General features: G+C 40.6%; 1 protein-coding gene and 1 pseudogene across 1 annotated transcript in view; one reads left to right on the plus strand and one right to left on the minus strand.

Annotated features, from left to right (window-relative positions):
- The window catches only part of COL12A1 (collagen type XII alpha 1 chain), a 115,571-nt gene extending 105,670 nt beyond the window's left edge, over positions 1-9,901 (plus strand). Inside the window, 9 exon segments of the mRNA XM_070480790.1 lie at positions 6-59; positions 1,455-1,526; positions 5,058-5,093; positions 5,203-5,269; positions 6,329-6,498; positions 6,500-6,518; positions 7,459-7,527; positions 8,261-8,431; positions 9,484-9,901. Coding sequence (XP_070336891.1) covers positions 6-59; positions 1,455-1,526; positions 5,058-5,093; positions 5,203-5,269; positions 6,329-6,498; positions 6,500-6,518; positions 7,459-7,527; positions 8,261-8,431; positions 9,484-9,494 — 669 coding nt within the window. The 3' untranslated portion in view covers positions 9,495-9,901.
- A 6,455-nt stretch (positions 9,902-16,356) lies between these two features.
- LOC110142274 (small ribosomal subunit protein eS6-like) lies at positions 16,357-17,106 on the minus strand (annotated as a pseudogene).
- Positions 17,107-18,477: the final 1,371 nt, after the last annotated feature.

Consider the following 18,477-nt stretch of genomic DNA (forward strand, 5'->3'; position numbering starts at 1 on the left):
AATAGGGCTTTACTGGAAAAGATGGAGCAATGGGACCCAGGGGTCCCCCTGGGCCACCGGTAAGAATGGAATGGGTGACAGTCATCTTCCTGTCCTGACCCCCTACCACCACTTGCTAGGAAAAAGCTCAGAAAACTGACCTTTGAGGCATGTTCCATCTGTGCTGTGGACCGCACTGTTGAGGGACCTGCTTGTTTTTATTCTCCTAAATCAAAATCAGCTAGAGAAAACAGATGTGTTAAAATAATCTTTCTGTTTAATCAAATTATATTTGAAAAACAGAAAAATATCTCTAACTGGTTAGTGCCCCAGTTCCTTCATTGTGTACATTAAGTGGTGGGCTTTATGATCTTGCTGGTCATTTCCTGTTCTAGAATTTTAAGAGTCTGTAGCTTATGATATTTGAATTTTAAGGATATTAATTACAGAACAGCTTTAAGTTATTCAAAGGATGTAATTCTTACTGAGTAAGTTTTCTAATTAAGATCTTTGGGAAAATTACTGAGGCCATTGACTCTGAAAGAAGTATCTGTATATCTGCATCCAGGTGAGATCACAATTACATTGTTGGAGGTAATGGATGTTCTTCATGGCTTCTGGCTGGATAGGAATGATTTATGTTTAATATATATGTACTCAAGTAGAGTTGAAAATGTACAGTAAACTTTCATTTAAAGTATTTACTACAGAGATTGACCTTTATATGATTGATGAATGGAGGATTGTTTTATAGAAATCTGATGATTCCATTTTAAGGAAATTTTAACTTTAGAAGATAATGTATTGACTAGCAATATTATAAATATTTTACTAAAATATGGATGTGTGAAAGTCGCTCAGTCGTGTCAGACTCTTTGCAACCCCACAGAGTAAATTATGGCTAAAGTTTCTTAAAGCTGTGCTAAAAGGGAGAAATTCTTATGGTTTTGATGGGGTTGAGGGTGCTGATATGATAGAAGAGAATTATGCTTTATTCGAATGCACCAAACCAGTAAAAGTGAGTTTCTAGGCTGAGCTACGACTTCCTGGAGATAAGGGGAACTCCACCACATGGTGCTCAGATACCTTCTCAATTTCTTCCCCAAACAAAGTTTTCGCTCTTGTCTTTTGATGTGTTTTCTATTTTGATAACAGAAATAAACGAACAGAAATTGCTTTCTGTAAATTCACTTGGTAGCCAGTTTACTAGGATCCCAGTCTGTGAATGGTGAAACTGATTAAAAACAGTATATGCATATATTTTTCAAATGGTTTCAAATGTATTTTTCAACTATACACTCCATAAAGACTGAATAGGAATTTTCAAGATTTTATTCCTCCATGTCATCTTAAATTTGATTTTATTCTTCCTTAATACGCTGAAACCTTTCAAAACCTTCCGCGCTTTGTTAGCTTACTTTACGTGGGACTCCTCTTTCACGGTAACCTTTTGTTTCTCTGCCTGTGTGTTGCAGGGAAGTCCAGGCTCTCCGGGAGTCACAGGACCAAGTGGGAAGCCAGGAAAGCCAGGAGATCACGGCAGACCAGTAAGTGGATGGCTTGCATGCCTAGTCCTTCCATTGTGAGTGATGAAGAAACTGCAAGACTGTGGCATATTTATGTTATCTCTGCCGTAATACGTTTGAAGCGTTTGTTGAAACTATGCTAAACCCATGGATTTAACTTGGTACTAGTTCTAAAATTTTTCTCTCCAAGTTATAACATTCTGGGATGAAAACTGTGGTCATAGGGTTTCTTTAAAAGGAGAATGGGATTATGAGCCAAGACACATATTTCTGCACTGTATAAACACTCAGAGCTGGGTCAGCAGAATCATTCTTTTTATTTAGGAGCGGTATGCAGCTTAAGATAGAAAAACACATGATGTGCATGGCGCCTCCATGGATGCTCTGCAGAAGTTAACCCTTTGTGAGCGTCCTGTAGCCCTGCCACTTTCTCTTTCCCCTTCTGTTGAGGATGCTAGAGCATTAGCCCCAGAATTAAAAGAATTTATCTAATCCATTATCTTACTTTTTTATACTGCCCTGCTCCAACTCATATCCAGTTTACCTTTCTGATTATCAAATGTTTTGGTTAAAATAATAGTTGAGCTGGTATAATGCATATCTTCTATTTTCAAATTTGTATCTCCAAAACTGAATGCTTCCCAGGTGGCGCTAGTGGTAAAGAATCTGCCTGCCAATGCAAGAGACAGGAGTTTGATCCCTGGGTCGGGAAGATCCCCTGGAGTAGGAAATGGCAATCCCCTCCATTTTTCTTTCCTGGAAAATTTCATGGACAGAGGAGCCTGGCAGGCTACAGCCCATGGGTTCGCAAAGAGTCAGGCATGACTGAGCGACTGAGCACATATTTGTAATGACTGTTGGGCTCCATATTCTTCCTTACAAGCTCTTCCCTATTTGTGTCTATGAAGAATAAATGTATTTTAAGCAGTTTTTTGTCTGAGTAGAATTCTGAAATATAAAAATTTATTTCAAAGATCATGAAGTCTAATATTAGTGATGGCACATCTATCAGAGCTGTTCTCTGAATGGAACTTCTCTCTTCTTAAGTATTGTCCAAGTTAAAAAAAAAAGTATAAACCCAAGTTAAAAAAAAAACAGTTTAATGTCCCCAAGTATAAACCCAAGTTAAAAAAAAAACAGTTTAATGTCAAACTAACTTAGGGTAGAATCTTTATGTGACATGGCCTGCCTTCTACGTTTACATAAAATTAAGCAAGCAGCATAAAGATGAAAGGCCTCCTGATATGCCTCATACTCTGTGTATACTCTAGCACATGACTTTATTACTCTCCTTTCATTAATGAATCATGGCAGAAACTTCACAAGAGCAGTTAAAAGTACACAGAACTTTTCAACCCATTCAGAATTCTATTTCTTTTTATAATGACCAAAATAGAGTCTAACATAAGAATATCACTGATGTAATTGATGGCTGCAGCTAGAAACCTGAAAGAAATGTCTACTTCCTTTACTTGAAATGACATCTCAAGATACTGGCAATAAAGATGAGTTCTAAATCATATCTAGACCAGTCTCAGAGAGGCACTAAATTAAAAAAAAAAGGGGGGGGAACAAAGTAGCAGTTAATGCAAAAAAGATTCCCTGAAATTTACAAAAGGTGCCAAGCTAAATAATGTTTTCATGAGAGTGGAATACTTTTGGTAAAGAGAGAGTCAGGCTCCACTTTTTCTTCGAACTACAATTTGGTGGCATTTATCTGGACGTTATCTACCCCGTTCCCCTCCTTTAACCATCCTTTTAAGGTGGTAAATTGCCTCTCCTTTTCTTCTCTCTTCTATTTACGTTTAGTTTCTAAAACCAAAACTAGCAGTTGCATGTATAAAGGTCTTAGCAGGGAACTTAGCTCAGCCACTGTTAGCTTGTCATTAGTGCTTGTATGCAGAGTTGTCTTCCTATTAACATATATAATACCTGATGTTTATATATAATACCTGAAATAGTGGATGTTTCCAAGAACTGCTGATGGAATGTTTTTATTCATTTACTCAACACCCTTTGGTTGGTGCCTAACTGTGCTAGTTGGCATTCTAGGGTCTTGATAAAACCATAAACAGGGTGAAGTCCTTGCCCTCATGGAGATCCTAGTGGGGGATATAGACCAAAAATGTAAATACATAATATAGTTTCTGGTGATGATGAGTGATATGAAAGAAAGAGGCACAGAGTAAGGGGTCAGGGGCTCATTATGGTGGTGTGAACGGGCTATTTCAGATGCAGCGGTCAGGGAGCCTGTCCGAGCAGGTGCAGTGAGGTTGGGAGCATCTGTTGGGAACATTATTCCAGGTGTGGGGAAAGATGAACAAAGGCTGAGGGAGGGTGAGTGGGGCACGTGGATGGAACAGCAGAGAGATCCAAGCACCTGAAGTGAAGGAAGTGAGGAGAGGTGAGGTCAGGTAGCTGGGCAAAGGCCATCATGTGGCTCACCCAGCCCACACTTATTCTAAGTGTGATAAGAAGGCCTTGGAGCCAAGAGTGACATGGGCCGATTTTCCTCTTAAATTAACAGTCTGGCTTCTCTGTGGAGAACAGACTCGAAAGGGGCAAACATGGGAGAAAGGAAGACCAGTTGGATGGATGTTGAGGAGTTGAGGCAAAAGTCTTGGAGATGGTAAGATGCAGTTTGGGATGTTATCTGAACGTCAGATTTGTCAGTGGTGTGGGTATTCTTTTCAGGGGGTAGCCTGGAGATATACAGAAAGACAAAAACTTCTTACACTAGAAGGAAGACCTTTTCCAAGATGTTCTTGTGGCCAGTGAGAGGCCTGATAGAATAGGGAAGGGGGCGGCAGAGGACGAGATGGTTGGATGGCATCACTGACTCAATGGATGTGAATTTGAGCAAGCTCCGGGAGATACTGGAGGACAGGGAAGCCTGGTGTTCTGCAGTCCGTGGGGTCGCAGAGAGTTGTATACAACTTAGCAACTGAACAACAACAACAACAAATTCTGTAGTTGTGTTTGGATGTGGGACCACCATTTGGGTTAAGTTCTTTGATAATTGAGGCATGTAGCCCTTTCATATCCAATGCACAAAATCAGTAGGAGTTAGAGATGCATGTTTAGTTAGGGAATTGATGGAAGGTCTTACTATTATGAGATCTTATGGGTTCTTACTAGAACTGAACCAAGATTAACCTACAATAGCCAGCTGAGCTCCCTAGCCATAGTGACGTGAAAAAAAAGAATAGAAACAAGGGCAATGTGACATGTATTTCAGTTCCAGATCTCTACTGTGAATGGGCATCATAAAATGCAGGTGCAATACATAACTTCTAAACGTGATCATAAAATGCACATCTCAGCACTATTTTGGAGGATATGTGCTTCTGAGAGAGGGAGAGAGAGAGACAGGGAGACAGATTAGATTCCTTCTTACAGTCAAGCAAAAGGTGAGTAACTTGAATGTGAACACGATGTGTGATTTTGCTAATTTGTTGGAAAATAGACCTTGCTGTCTTTCATCATGTCCATTCAGAAGTCATTTTAGACCATGTTTGTCAGTTTGTAATATCTGAAATTCCTATATTTCAGGGTCCATCAGGATTGAAAGGAGAGAAAGGCGATAGAGTATGTATTTCTTAAAATTTGACTTACAAGTTTATTTTGTGTGTTAAACATTGAACTCTGGAACTATGTAAATAATATGCTGATCGTACTTACTGATTTAATTCACTAGGGAGACATCGCTTCCCAGAACATGATGCGAGCAGTTGCAAGACAAGTCTGTGAACAATTGATAAGTGGTAAAATCTCTTTTCCTTTGAATATATGCATGTTTAAGTTAATTGCAGGAAAATGCAGGCTGTTTTCTAAGATATATACTTTCTAAGATAAATGTTTCTATTTCATTTTCACAACCTCTTCTTTTTATACATTGTCAGTTTTGTATCCTGTTAGATAAAGCCGATGATATTTTAATGATTGTCATCAAGATAAAACAGTAACCCAAGGTAAAATAATAGCCCATTATCCTTATATTCGGTCTGATACAAAATCACATTTTAAAAGGGCCTTTCAGTTTCAATATTAGGATTTTTTACTGGGTATCCATTGAAGCAGCAATCATTGCATCTCTTAAGTTATGCTGTTTGAGTTTTACTAACTCTTAAGAAAGGAGGACCGTGGAGATTAATTTGATCCTGAAAAGTCCACATTGATGGGGAACTTTCTATTGCCTCCTTTTGATTCATGGACTCTTTCTCCTTATTCCACGAAATTTATTAAGTGATAAGGCCCAGTGCCTGCAAACTGAGTATGACCTCCAACTCAAGGCCTCCCTTTACAGAAGTTTTAGGCCAGCTGTCTCCCAGGGTGGTTCCGAGGAGTGCCTGCTTTAGAGTCACTGATGCTGTGTGTGAGAAATGAGTTCCTTGGTCACCCTAAATCTGGTGAATCACTCTTTGGAGATGAGACCCAGAAATTTGTAGTGTTTGAAGTATCCCACAGGTGATTCCAGTTTACCCTAAAGCCTGATTATCACCTCTGTAGGCACACACACAACAATGCTGTCATTTATTAATTTAAAAAAAGTTTCTCTTTGAGTGACATCATCGGGCAAAACCTTGGGGCTTCATATCAGAAGCACGTTAAACTTTCACAAGTCTTTTATGTTTAGAGTAATGCTGATGGCTTACTAGACAGTATTTGGTGTTCTTATCAGGGATCATTTTGTCTGGGATGACTGGAGTGTTTTATTTTAGGGTTGGGATTCTAATTAAAATATTTGCCGGAGGGGGCAGGAATGAATGTCACTAAATATTAAGAGAAATCTGTTTCATGTTCTCATCCCTTTTAATTTTCAGGTCAGATGAACAGATTCAATCAGATGCTGAACCAGATTCCAAACGATTACCACTCTAGTCGCAACCAGCCAGGCCCTCCAGGCCCCCCAGGTCCCCCTGGCAGCGCAGGAGCCAGAGGAGAACCAGGACCTGGGGGGCGGCCCGGCTTCCCAGGCACACCAGGGATGCAGGGGCCCCCCGGGGGAACGAGGTAGGCATTCTTGGCTGCTGCCTAGGCATCAAGGAAGGAATCTCTAAGTGTAGAAGCTGGGTCGAAAAGCACGCGGAAGGCTGAGCTTGGCAAATGACGCTGGCCTTGTTTGGACAGCCCCAGAAGAGCCACGCATCCCTGAACCTGTTTTTCTTTCTAGGCAGCTGCAGGCTATAGAGATCCTTATCTTAGAAAACAGGAAGATTTTGTCAGGAGATCTCGCTCAAGACAATGCCGTTTTCTGATTGTTGTTGTTAGCGAGCAAAATTGTTTCTTGGCAAAGGGAATCAGGCACTAAAACCTTATTAATTGTTTTGACTGGCAAGAGCTGGGCAGCAACTGAATGTAAGCTGCCTTACGTTTTTAGATCCAAATTCTTCTGGTTCCTTTACTCAGGGTCTGGAACTGGTCTTATGTGTTTATTTGGCTTTAATTTCATGGTAGATAAGTATAATTGAAGGAAAAGGAGAAAAACAAGATTATCTGATTCCAGATGTTTCAGCATGCTGGGGACTGACTTGTGAAATTAGTGGTTAACATTCTGGGGAAAACCTAGATGCTTCTATAATTCTGATGGTTTAGATGCCATCCTCATAGGGCTACTGAAGCTAAGGTACCTTTGAGATGTCTTCAATGGGTTCTAATTCTTCATTCAAGATTTCTGTTCTTAATTAGTTTCTAAAATAATATATTCGACGTGTTTGTTTTCTTCAAATAATTTTTCCCCTGACTTGTAGCCAGATTTGTTTCTTGGCCATGAACCTGGAATTACACAAATGTCTAGAAAGAATTTTGGCTTAGAAAGTGGACTTCTGTGAAAAATTGGGTTCTGCTTTTACTAAGGGATGACTTACTTGAATCAAGTATTATCGGTTCCGATGAAAACTACACTTTTCCAGATAATTTTCCCTCTGTGTTTCCCCGTTCTGTCCTTGCTTAGGTTTGCCGGGAGAGAAAGGTGAAAGGGGTACTGGATCCCCAGGACCTCGAGGGCTGCCTGGCCCCCCAGGTGGGTTTTGAGAGCACACAGCCCTCCTCAGAGGCGCAAACTCATCCTGTTAGCTTCAGGCAGGCCAATCATCATGGTATATATTTGAACAAGAAGTTCCTCCTGATCCTCCTCATTTTTATGTTTTTTTTGTTAAAAAAAAAATTTCAGCACATTCTATTTAAGATTTACTCTAAGTTTAATATATGAGGGTCTGAGTTTTAGTGACAGAAGGATGCTGTTTTCTTTTTATGGGACTCCTTTTTTTTTCCCCCTATTTGTTTTATGTGGCCTCACAGCTGTTAAGGATGGCGTCATTTCCTGTTCCTTCCGCTGTTCTTCAAGATACTAATAGACTAATAGACTGAGGAAATATATCCTTGTTAGAAATCCTGGCATCCCAAGATTTCATTCACAGGTTTTTTTATTGAGGTTTTGGAAGGAAAGAATAGTTGTTCTATGCATTTTGTTTACTAGATTGAGAATGAATTGTTTTCTTCACCATAAGGTCCATGAGGTCCTTTGCAACCATGGTCAGCCCTGAAGGTTAAATCTTTATATTTGTGTTAACCATGAGGAAGTATCAGTAGATTCAGAAATAACATTGCTTCATACTGGTGATTTCTAAGGAAATATTTTCTTACCATATGCTAGAGACTCATCTGGTCTTGTAGTGGAGGTGCCAAAGTATTGTTGACTGCCTTAGGAGATGCATTTAACAAGGGGGGCAATATTTGTCTTAAACCCACAATAGGTCCACAAGGAGAATCAAGAACTGGTCCACCAGGGTCCACAGGTTCCAGAGGTCCTCCAGGTCCTCCTGGTCGTCCTGGAAACTCAGGTATCCGAGGCCCCCCAGGTCCTCCTGGATACTGTGACTCATCCCAATGTGCCAGCATCCCATACAACGGCCAAGGCTATCCAGGTATGTTGTGGCCCTCATAGGGACCCAAATTCACCTGAGTTAAAAAAAACCTGTATGAAAATAAAGTTCCCTAGGATTGAAGGAAAGTTGATTTGAGGATTTCTTGAAGATAGCAACTCTTTCAGTTGTGTGTTTGGATTGTGTAGTAATAGTCTCTCTCAAAAGAATTAATGTTAATTTTATGACATTATTTCACTGATAGGAGTTGAATAATTATTTTCCCCTCCTTTGTATACTTCTGCATTTATCAAATTACAACATAAACTTCTATATTTCTCCTGATAGTTCAAAGAATGTTATTGATTGATTTTTTTTTTTTTTTTTGGCCTAAAGGTTGGGAACAGGGATTTGTTGAGTACAACTGTAGAGTGCCAAGAATATATATAAAATTTGTTTTGGGAATCTAATGTGTAGGCAGACTATTTGATAACATAGTAGAGGCAATTGGAAATATTTCACTATTTTACTTTGTCCATGGAATTAGTGTTTTATAAACTCTGGGACCTAACTTTTCAAGAGTTTGTCATGAAATTCTAATATTTGACAATTTGACAATTACAGGAGGCAGAAGTCTCTTAAGCCTGAATTTGGGGAATATGGGGACACAGGCAATATGCTGATCTAGAAATTAAAAAATTAATGCTGTGGGCAGTGGTCAGCAGTGACCTTTTTCATCAATGCACCCTCAAGCATCTTGCAAGTTTTAAAAATGATACTGCTGTTTGATATGGTTGGCTACTAGCAAGTAGTGCATGAGTAGTTGAATATCTAAATATCTATATATCTATATATTTATGTGCATACTTACATATGACCAAAAATAATCATATGAATCTTAAATATCTTATGCAAGCCATTCACAAAATTGCAATTTCATTCTTTATAAAAGAAATTTGAATTACCTCTGCCTTCTGGTATGTATGAGTAACTTGAAATATATGGATATATACATATATAATTTAACCATTACATACTTAGATGAATGTGTATAGATATTTTTTTTTTGCATAGTAATTCAACTTTTAAAAACTATCATCTTTGACCTGTTTCAGGTTCCGGCTAACAAATTTTCTAAGTCGCCAGTGCTGCTTACAGTTTGAATACATGAAAATCCTGTTTCTGAGATGTTTGCGCACGTGCTTATTAGAAAATGAGTCTGTATGGAAATCTCACCACAGATCTGGTTAACGAACCGGGTGGACATCATAAAGGAGGGTGGAGACTCTTTATACTAACTTGAATGAGACAAAAGCAGTGGTGGTAGTTTATAAGCCTGATGCATTTCAGTAATAATGTAGAAAAATATTATTTAAAAAAAAAGTTCAAACACAGCTCATGAGGAGCCTCGGTTGTGAAAGAGGCGCATAATAAAACTACTAACCGCGGAGATGATGCCATTTTGGGAAAAACAATTAACCTGGTTAAAGAGAAATACCTTATGTAAATAATAAACTAATTATGGCTTGTAAATGATTTGTATGTGATACTGTCCACTAAAATCACTTAACAATTCTACAATCAGCTTCTGCCTGCCGCTTGCTCTCTGCCGGAATAACATCGAATTAGAATCTCCTCATCTCTTGCTTGTTAGCGATGTGTCTGATTACCTTATGTACATGTACTCTCATTTGGGTTTTTGTAATCGCCCTTTTCAAACCAAAAGTTCAGACTCCCTTTTTTTCTTCCTGTTTCGCTGTTGTCACTGGTGGTCCTCACCCACCAGCTGTAACTCAGGCTGTGGGCCAGCCAGCCACAGAAAACGTCATGTACTGTATATTACTTGGTGATAATTGACTTTCACCTCTAGAGTTCAGTTTTAAGGAGCCAATATAACTTCCCCATCACCTCCTCATCTTTCCCAGTGGTTCTCTGAACTGAGAAATTCGAAGTCATCAAGTTACTTGGGGATTTGCAAAAAAATCCTACCTAGGTTGGTTGACAGTTCTCTTTGGCCCAGTTGCTGACCCTTCCCAGGTGTTTGTACACTGACTCTATTTACTGCTGGACCTCTGAAGGTTACAAAGTGTCATTTCAGATCACCAAATTCTCTCTGCGAATGGAAGGAATCAGAACGGTGTCATTTCTCTGCTTTTGTAGTCATGAGATTAAGACTGGCGTGCAGCCCCTCGGGTGATGGTTTAGCTTTTGGTGTGTGTGTGTATCCCTTCCAAATCATGCCATAACTGTAATGTTGAATCGGACAGAGCCCTACGTGCCCGAGGGCGGGGCCTACTTGCCCGAGCGCGAGCCCTTCATCGTGCCGGTGGAGCCCGAGCGGACCGCGGACGAGTATGAGGACTACGGCGCCGACGAGCCCGCAGGCGAGCACCCTCCCCACGCGCGCTGGCGGCGCGCCCTGCCTCACCGCCCCCGGCAGTGACCCTGAACCCGCGCGCTTGCGCAGCGCGGCCGGGCCGCGGGGAGGTGTTCGGATTCCCATTTACAGGTCAGACGGAGCAGTGGACGTCTTACCTGCCACGTTTCTTCCGGCGTTGCTTCATCGGAGAGTACCCTTTCTGACTGTTAGCGAACCTTGTTCCTGCAGGAAGCCTAGCTCGCTGCCCGCGCAGTCTGTAGAAATCTTTTGCCTTTGCCCTTGAAGTTGCTTGCAAGATCCTTTGTTCACAAAAGCTGCGGGGAGAGAACGTCCCTTGTGCCTTTATTAGGTAGCTCAGCAGGCAGCCTCAGTGAAACTCTTAAGCAGCAAAGTCCTGGAACCTAGAGCAACGGTGTATTTCGAGAGGGCAGTTTAATCTTTTCCAATACTTACCTGCAATTCAGTTACATCCCCATCCAAGCAGTTTCTCTCGTAAAACCAAAAAAGAGGGAAAAGTCACTCTATTCCAACTGTTTATTTTCCTCTTCTATCCTCTGTCATACATTAGGGCATAGAATGCTCTTATACATCTCTTTTTAAAAGCTACCAACCTTAAGCCATGTAGCTGAAATTATTGTATCAACTGGATACAGTTCCATATTGCCTTAAACCTCCTTGTTTTAGACACGCTAACATTTATGCCAAATTGCAGATTATTCTGCAGAAATGGAATTGCATGTTTGTGTTGTATATTTAGTATGAACTTTTTTTTTTTCCAGAACATAATGTTTCTTAGTTATCAAAAGCAGTTGGAAAATGTTTGCAAGACTATGAACATAGAATTGCTGCTTTTATATTTTAACTGCAGATTGTGAATTTCACTGCCTTATATTATTTATTTCTGAAACAAAAGAGGCATTTTTCAATAAAACTACTGAAAATTTGACATGGTATGTTTTTTCTTTAATGTCCTTTGGGACTATTCAGGCCGTTGTTACAACAAACAAGTTCATGTCCTTGGATACGGTTACAAAGCTTGTTACTATTAAATTATGGTAAATAATGTTAGATTTTTAATGATATGGTGAAGTCATAGAAAGTAGTGAGAGAGCCTTTAAAGGCCCAGCAGATTCCAAAGGCTTTATTAGGATTGTAGAGGATGTGTGTGTTGGTGGAAAAACAACCAAGTATCCTAGGAGACCCCAAACAACCAACCAACCTTTAACAAGTCACATGATTTCACATGCACTTACTCATATCTCCTATACCATACTTTACCCAATAACATGTTTAACTACAAAAAGAGTAATTCCTTAGTGATACCTTCTTTTTGTACCTTTTATGAATACAATAATATCATTTTAAATAAAAAGAAAACAATGTTCATTTGAAAGAACCAACATCAATTGAAGAAAGAAGTATTGAAAGAAAATTTTCCACAGAGTAAAACTTAAGGTTTAAATACTTCCTGGAGACCAAGATCAAAAGGACTAGATGATAAATGATTGTACTGTTTGATTAGGAGATTTCAACCAGGTCACCGAATTCATAGTATTCACCTGTAATTTCCAATACATATGGTTTAAAGTTGAAGGAGACCCCTGAGACCATCCCAGTTCAAGTCTTCACTTTAAGTGGGAAGAAACACTCACCTCATCAGTATCAGATCGAACCCTGGTCTCCTATATTGCAGACAGTGTCCTGCATTGCAGGTGGATTCTTTACTGACTGAACCACCAGGGAAGCCCTAAAATCCTAATATCAGTTCAGTTCAGTCACTCAGTCGTGTCCGACTCTTTGTGACCGCATGAATCACAGCACGCCAGGCCTCCCTGTCCATCACCAACTCCCAGAGTTTACTCAAACTCATGTCCATCGAGTCGGTGATGCCATACAGCCATCTCATCCTCTGTCGTCCCCTTCTCCTCCTGCCCCCAATCCCTCCCAGCATCAGGGTCTTTTCCAATGAGTCAGCTCTTCATATGAGGTGGCCAAAGGATTGGAGTTTCAGCTTCAGCATCAGTCCTTCCAATGAACACCCAGGACTGATCTCCTTTAGAATGGACTGGTTGGATCTCCTTGCAGTCCAAGGGACTCTCAAGAGTCTTCCCCAACACCACAGTTCAAAAGCATCAATTCTAAGGTGCTCAGCTTTCTTCACAGTCCAACTCTCACATCCATACATGACCACTGGAAAAACCATAACCTTGACTAGATGGACCTCTGTTGGCCAAGTAATGTCTCTGCTTTTTAATATGCTATCTAGGTTGGTCATAACTTAAGCGTCTTTTAATTTCATGGGTGCAGTCACCATCTGCAGTGATTTTGGAGCCCAGAAAAATAAAATCTGACACTGTTTCCACTGTCTCCCCATCTATTTCTCATGAGGTGATGGGACCAGATGCCATGATCTTAGTTTTCTGAATGTTAAGCTTTAAGCCAACTTTTTCACTCTCCTCTTTCACTTTCATCAAGAGGCTCTTTATTTCTTCTTCACTTTCTGCCATAAGGGTGGTGTCATCTGCATATCTGAGGTTATTATTATTATTTTTTTACACAAAGGTAACTACTTTATTTTTTTCCCCATCTACTTTTATTAGTTGGAGGCTAATTACTTTACAATATTGTACTCGTTTTTGTCATACATTGAAATGAATCAGCCATGGATTTACATGTATTCCCCATCCCGGCCCCCCCTCCCACCTCCCTCTCCACCCGATTCCTCTGGGTCTTCCCAGTGCACCAGGCCCGAGCACTTGTCTCATGCATCCCACCTGGGCTGGTGATCTGTTTCACCCTAGATAATATACATGTTTCAATGCTATTCTCTCAAAATATCCCACCCTCGCCTTCTCCCACAGAGTCCAAAAGTCTGTTCTGTACATCTGAGTCTCTTTTTCTGTTTTGCATATAGGGTTATCGCTACCATCTTTCTAAATTCCATATATATGTGTTAGTATACTATATTGGTCTTTATCTTTCTGGCTTACATCACTCTGTATAATGGGCTCCAGTTTCATCCATCTCATTAGAACTGATTCAAATGAATTCTTTTTAGTGGCTGAGTAATATTCCATGGTGTATATGTACCACAGCTTCCTCATCCATTCATCTGCTGATGGGCATCTAGGTTGCTTCCATGTCCTGGCTATTATAAACAGTGCTGCGATGAACATTGGGGTGCACGTGTCTCTTTCAGATCTGGTTTCCTTGGTGTGTATGCCCAGGAGTGGGATTGCTGGGTCATATGGCAGTTCTAATTCCAGTTTTTTAAGAAATCTCCACACTGTTCTCCATAGCGGCTGTACTAGTTTGCATTCCAACCAACAGGTGTAAGAGGGTTCCCTTTTCTCCACACCCTCTCCAGCATTTATTGCTTGTAGACTTTTGGATAGCAGCCATTCTGACTGGCGTGTAATGGTACCTCAATGTGGTTTTGATTTGCATTTCTCTGATAATGAGTGATGTTGAGCATCTTTTCGTGTGTTTGTTAGCCATCTGTATGTCTTCTTTGGAAAAATGTTTGTTTAGTTCTTTGGCCCATTTTTTGATTGGGTCATTTATTTTTCTGGAATTGACTTGCAGGAGTTGCTTGTATATTTTTGAGATTAATCCTTTGTCTGTTGTTTCAGTTGCTATTATTTTCTCCCAATCTGAGGGCTGTCTTTTCACCTTGCTTATAGTTTCCTTTGTTGTGCAAAAGCTTTTAAGTTTCATTAGGTCCCATTTGTTTATTTTTGCTTTTATTTCCAATATTCTGGGAGGTGGGTCATAGAGGATCCTGCTGTGATTTATGTCGGAGAGTGTTTTGCCTATGTTCTCCGCTAGGAGTTTTATAGTTTCTGGTCTTACATTTAGATCTTTAATCCATTTTGAGTTTATTTTTGTGTATGGTGTTAGAAAGTGTTCTAGTTTCATTCTTTTACAAGTGGTTGACCAGTTTTCCCAGCACCACTTGTTAAAGAGGTTGTCTTTTTTTCCATTGTATATCCTTGCCTCCTTTGTCAAAGATAAGGTGTCCATAGGTTCGTGGATTTATCTCTTGGCTTTCTATTCTGTTCCATTGATCTATATTTCTGTCTTTGTGCCAGTACCATACTGTCTTGATGACTGTGGCTTTGTAGTGGAGCCTGAAGTCAGGCAGATTGATTCCTCCAGTTCCGTTCTTTCTCAACATTGCTTTGGCTATTCGAGGTTTTTGTATTTCCATACAAATTGTGAAATTATTTGTTCTAGTTCTGTGAAAAATACCATTGGTAGCTTGATAGGGATTGCATTGAATCTATAGATTGCTTTGGGTAGTATAGCCATTTTGACAATATTGATTCTTCCAATTCATGAACACAGTATATTTTTCCATCTGTTTGTGTCCTCTTTGATTTCTTTCATCAGTGTTTTATAGTTTTCTATGTATAGGTCTTTTGTTTCTTTAGGTAGATATACTCCTAAGTATTTTATTCTTTTTGTTGCAATGGTGAATGGTATTGTTTCCTTAATTTCTCTTTCTGTTTTCTCATTGTTACCTCAGGGGGTGTTGAAGGTCAGTAGCTGCAGCAGCATTTGTGAGTCAGTCATGGTAGAGGTAAAATGATGTGACAATTTGTAGTTGACAGGTGCAAGCCTGATGCATCAAGAGATCCGTATTCCATTGGTATGACCATTTATCAGCTATTTTTGTACCTTTACCTTGGCGCCCTCAGAGAAGTACACAGTCCAGTGTGATTTATCTAGAATGCAAACCTGACCTTGTCACATCCTCTGCTCAACTCTCTTCAAGTGGTTTACTAATGCCTCCGCAAATCAGGGAGCCGCCCTGGCACCTCCTGGCTTGACCCTGCAGATACCCATGAGAGAGTACACGCCTCCCAGATTTGGTGGGTGGAGACGTGTCCTCCTCACCCCTCAGCACTGTTTCCAGGCCAACAGTCCTTCCTTCTGTAAAGTTCCTTTATTCTTTGGGGCTCATACCCAGCTTCCCATAACTGTCATATAATTTCCTTGTGTTCAGTTCAGTTCAGTTCAGTTCAGTCACTCAGTTGTGTCCGACTCTTTGTGATCCCATGAGCTGCAGCATGCCAGGCCTCCCTGTCCATCACCAACTCCCAGAGCCCACCCAAACTCATGTCCATTGAGTTGGTGATGCCATCGAACCATCTCATCCTCTGTCATCCCCTTCTTTCTCCTCCTGCCCTCAATCTTTCCCAGCACCAGGGTCTTTTCAAATAAGTCAATTCTTCCCATCAGGTGGCCAAAGTATTGGAGTTTTAGCTTCAACATCAGATCTTCCAATGATCAACCAGGACTGATCGCCTTTAGGATGGACTGGTTGGATCTCCTTGCAATCCAAGGGACTCTCAAGAGTCTTCTCCAACACCACAGTTGAAAGGCATCACTTCTGCACTCAGCTTTCTTTATAGTCCAACTCTCACATTGATACATGACCACTGGAAAAACCATAGCCTTGACTAGATGGAGCTTTGTTGGCCAAGTAATGTCTCTGCTTTTTAATATGCTGTCTAGGTTGGTCATAACTTTCCTTCCAAGGAGCAAGCATTTTTTTTTTTTTTTTTGATGTCTGATCTTATTTATTTGTTACTCTTAAAACATCTCATTTTTGACTGGATTCAGACTTAGAAGTAGAAGCTCTCAGAGAGGACAGCCTCCATCTCTTGGCAATCTGCTCCTGCTGTTTTTCTTTGGCCTCCTTCATTCTCTTGGCCAAAAGTTTAGCATGTTCTGCAGCCTCTTCTTTGTTTTTCTTAGTACGCTGTTTCTTCAGAGCAATATGCCAGCGTTTGTGTTGCAGAACTCGTGGAGTCACGAGACGCTGAATCTTGGGTGCTTTAGTCCTAGGTTTCTTACCTTCTTTGTTTAGGGGCTTTCGCACAACGTACTGGCGGACATCATCTTCTTTAGAGAGATTGAAAAGTTTGCGGATTCTGCTAGCTCTTTTGGGACCTAGGCGACGAGGCACTGTAGTATCAGTGAGTCCAGGAATATCCTTCTCCCTTTTTTTCACGATGACCAAGTTGAGAACACTCAGATTGGCATCTACAATGCAACCGTGTACAGATTTGCACTTTCTCTCTCCAGTCCTCCTTGGTCTGTAACAGGAATGCCCCTTACTCAGTAGCAGGCAAACTCGGCCATGGGTCAAGACACCCTGCTTCATGGGGAAACCCTGCTTATCATTCCTGCCACTGATTCAGACCACATAACTCTTCCATTCTTCACCCAGAGCATCAGCAGCAACTTCTGTGGCCACACGGTTCTCGTAGAAGGTACGAAGTATTCCTTCATCATCCACTTCAGTGAGCTTCTGGCAGCCAGTGGCTGGGAAAGAGATGTTCAGCTTCATTCTGAAGTGGCCGACAGCCTCCAAGGCGCCACGAAAAAGAGGCAAGCATCTTTTAATTTTAGGGCTGCAATCACCATCTGCAGTGACACTGGAGCCCAAGAAAAATAAAGTCTCTCACTGTTTCCACTGTTTCCCCATCTATTTGCCATGAAGTGATGGGACCAGATGCCATGATCTTAGTTTTCTGAATGTTGAGCTTTAAGCCAACTTTTTCACTCTGCTCTTTCACTTTGATCAAGAGACTCTTTAGTTCCTCTTCACTTTCTGCCATAAGGGTGGTGTCATCTGCATATCTGAGGTTATTGATATTTCTCCCGGCAATCTTGATTCCAGCTTGTGCTTCCTCCACCCCAATCAGTAGGAGTTTTAGTAGAGGGCCATCAGTGTTTTTATCCATCCTAGCATCTGCCATCTTCTGGGTGTCTTAAGCATCCATGTTTGATGACAAATATAACATTATCTCAGCTATTTGACCTTTTCATCTTCACAATCATTTTTTTTTAAACCTCAGCTCCTCGGTCTCTTGAAGTTCTTGGACTTGAATCAAACTGCCACTACTTTGAAATCATTGATTTAGACAGGCCACTCTTCTTCAGTTTCTAGGCCACCAACTCAAGTACCCCCACTGGAGCTCTTTTCAGCTTCATCATGACACTCAGTGCTGTGAAGCATCTATGATCTTCCATCCATCAGTACCTCCTCATCTTCACTCTCTTTACCCACTTTGGATTTCATATCTTGGTAACATACCCAGTTTAATGAACTGCCTGAACTCCAAGTTTACTTTCCTCTATTTTTCAGTTATGTTCTGTTGGATATTATTTTCCTGTCCTTTCACATACCTTATACAAAACCCATTGGTTTTAGATTATTTCAAGCATGAATACTTGAATTAATGCATGAATAAGCATGGCTACTCCAGTCCAGTCCCATGTAATTTAATCCACTTGAAAACAATAATCTCAAATCTAATTTAGTATTCCTTTTCCTTTCTACCTTGAAGTCAGAACTTAGGACTTGAACTGTAGAGAGAGTATGCCAGTGCTTTCACTCAGCTTCTTCAGAGTTCAGCTAGGGGATGAGAACTAGAGAAAAAAGGAGGTTAAGATTGTCTCTACTTAATGTGAGCTACTAGAGTCCTGTCTTGAATGTCAGTGCTCACTGCATGATGGTGCCCATATGCTACTCCTGTTATTGGGGACCTGTGTTTGCTCTTCAGAGGAGCCTTCTGGGTCTCTGTCCACTACCAGTTATCTCTAGAATGGTCACTCCCAACCCCCCTCAGTCTCTTGTCTCTATGGAATATTTTATAGATACTTGCTTCTCAGATCCTCTCCCCAAACCTAAAGTCTTATTAGGGGGGATTCTATT

The sequence above is a fragment of the Odocoileus virginianus genome, chromosome 19 (assembly GCF_023699985.2).
Source record: "Odocoileus virginianus isolate 20LAN1187 ecotype Illinois chromosome 19, Ovbor_1.2, whole genome shotgun sequence".
NCBI classification, from domain to species: Eukaryota; Metazoa; Chordata; class Mammalia; order Artiodactyla; family Cervidae; genus Odocoileus; species Odocoileus virginianus.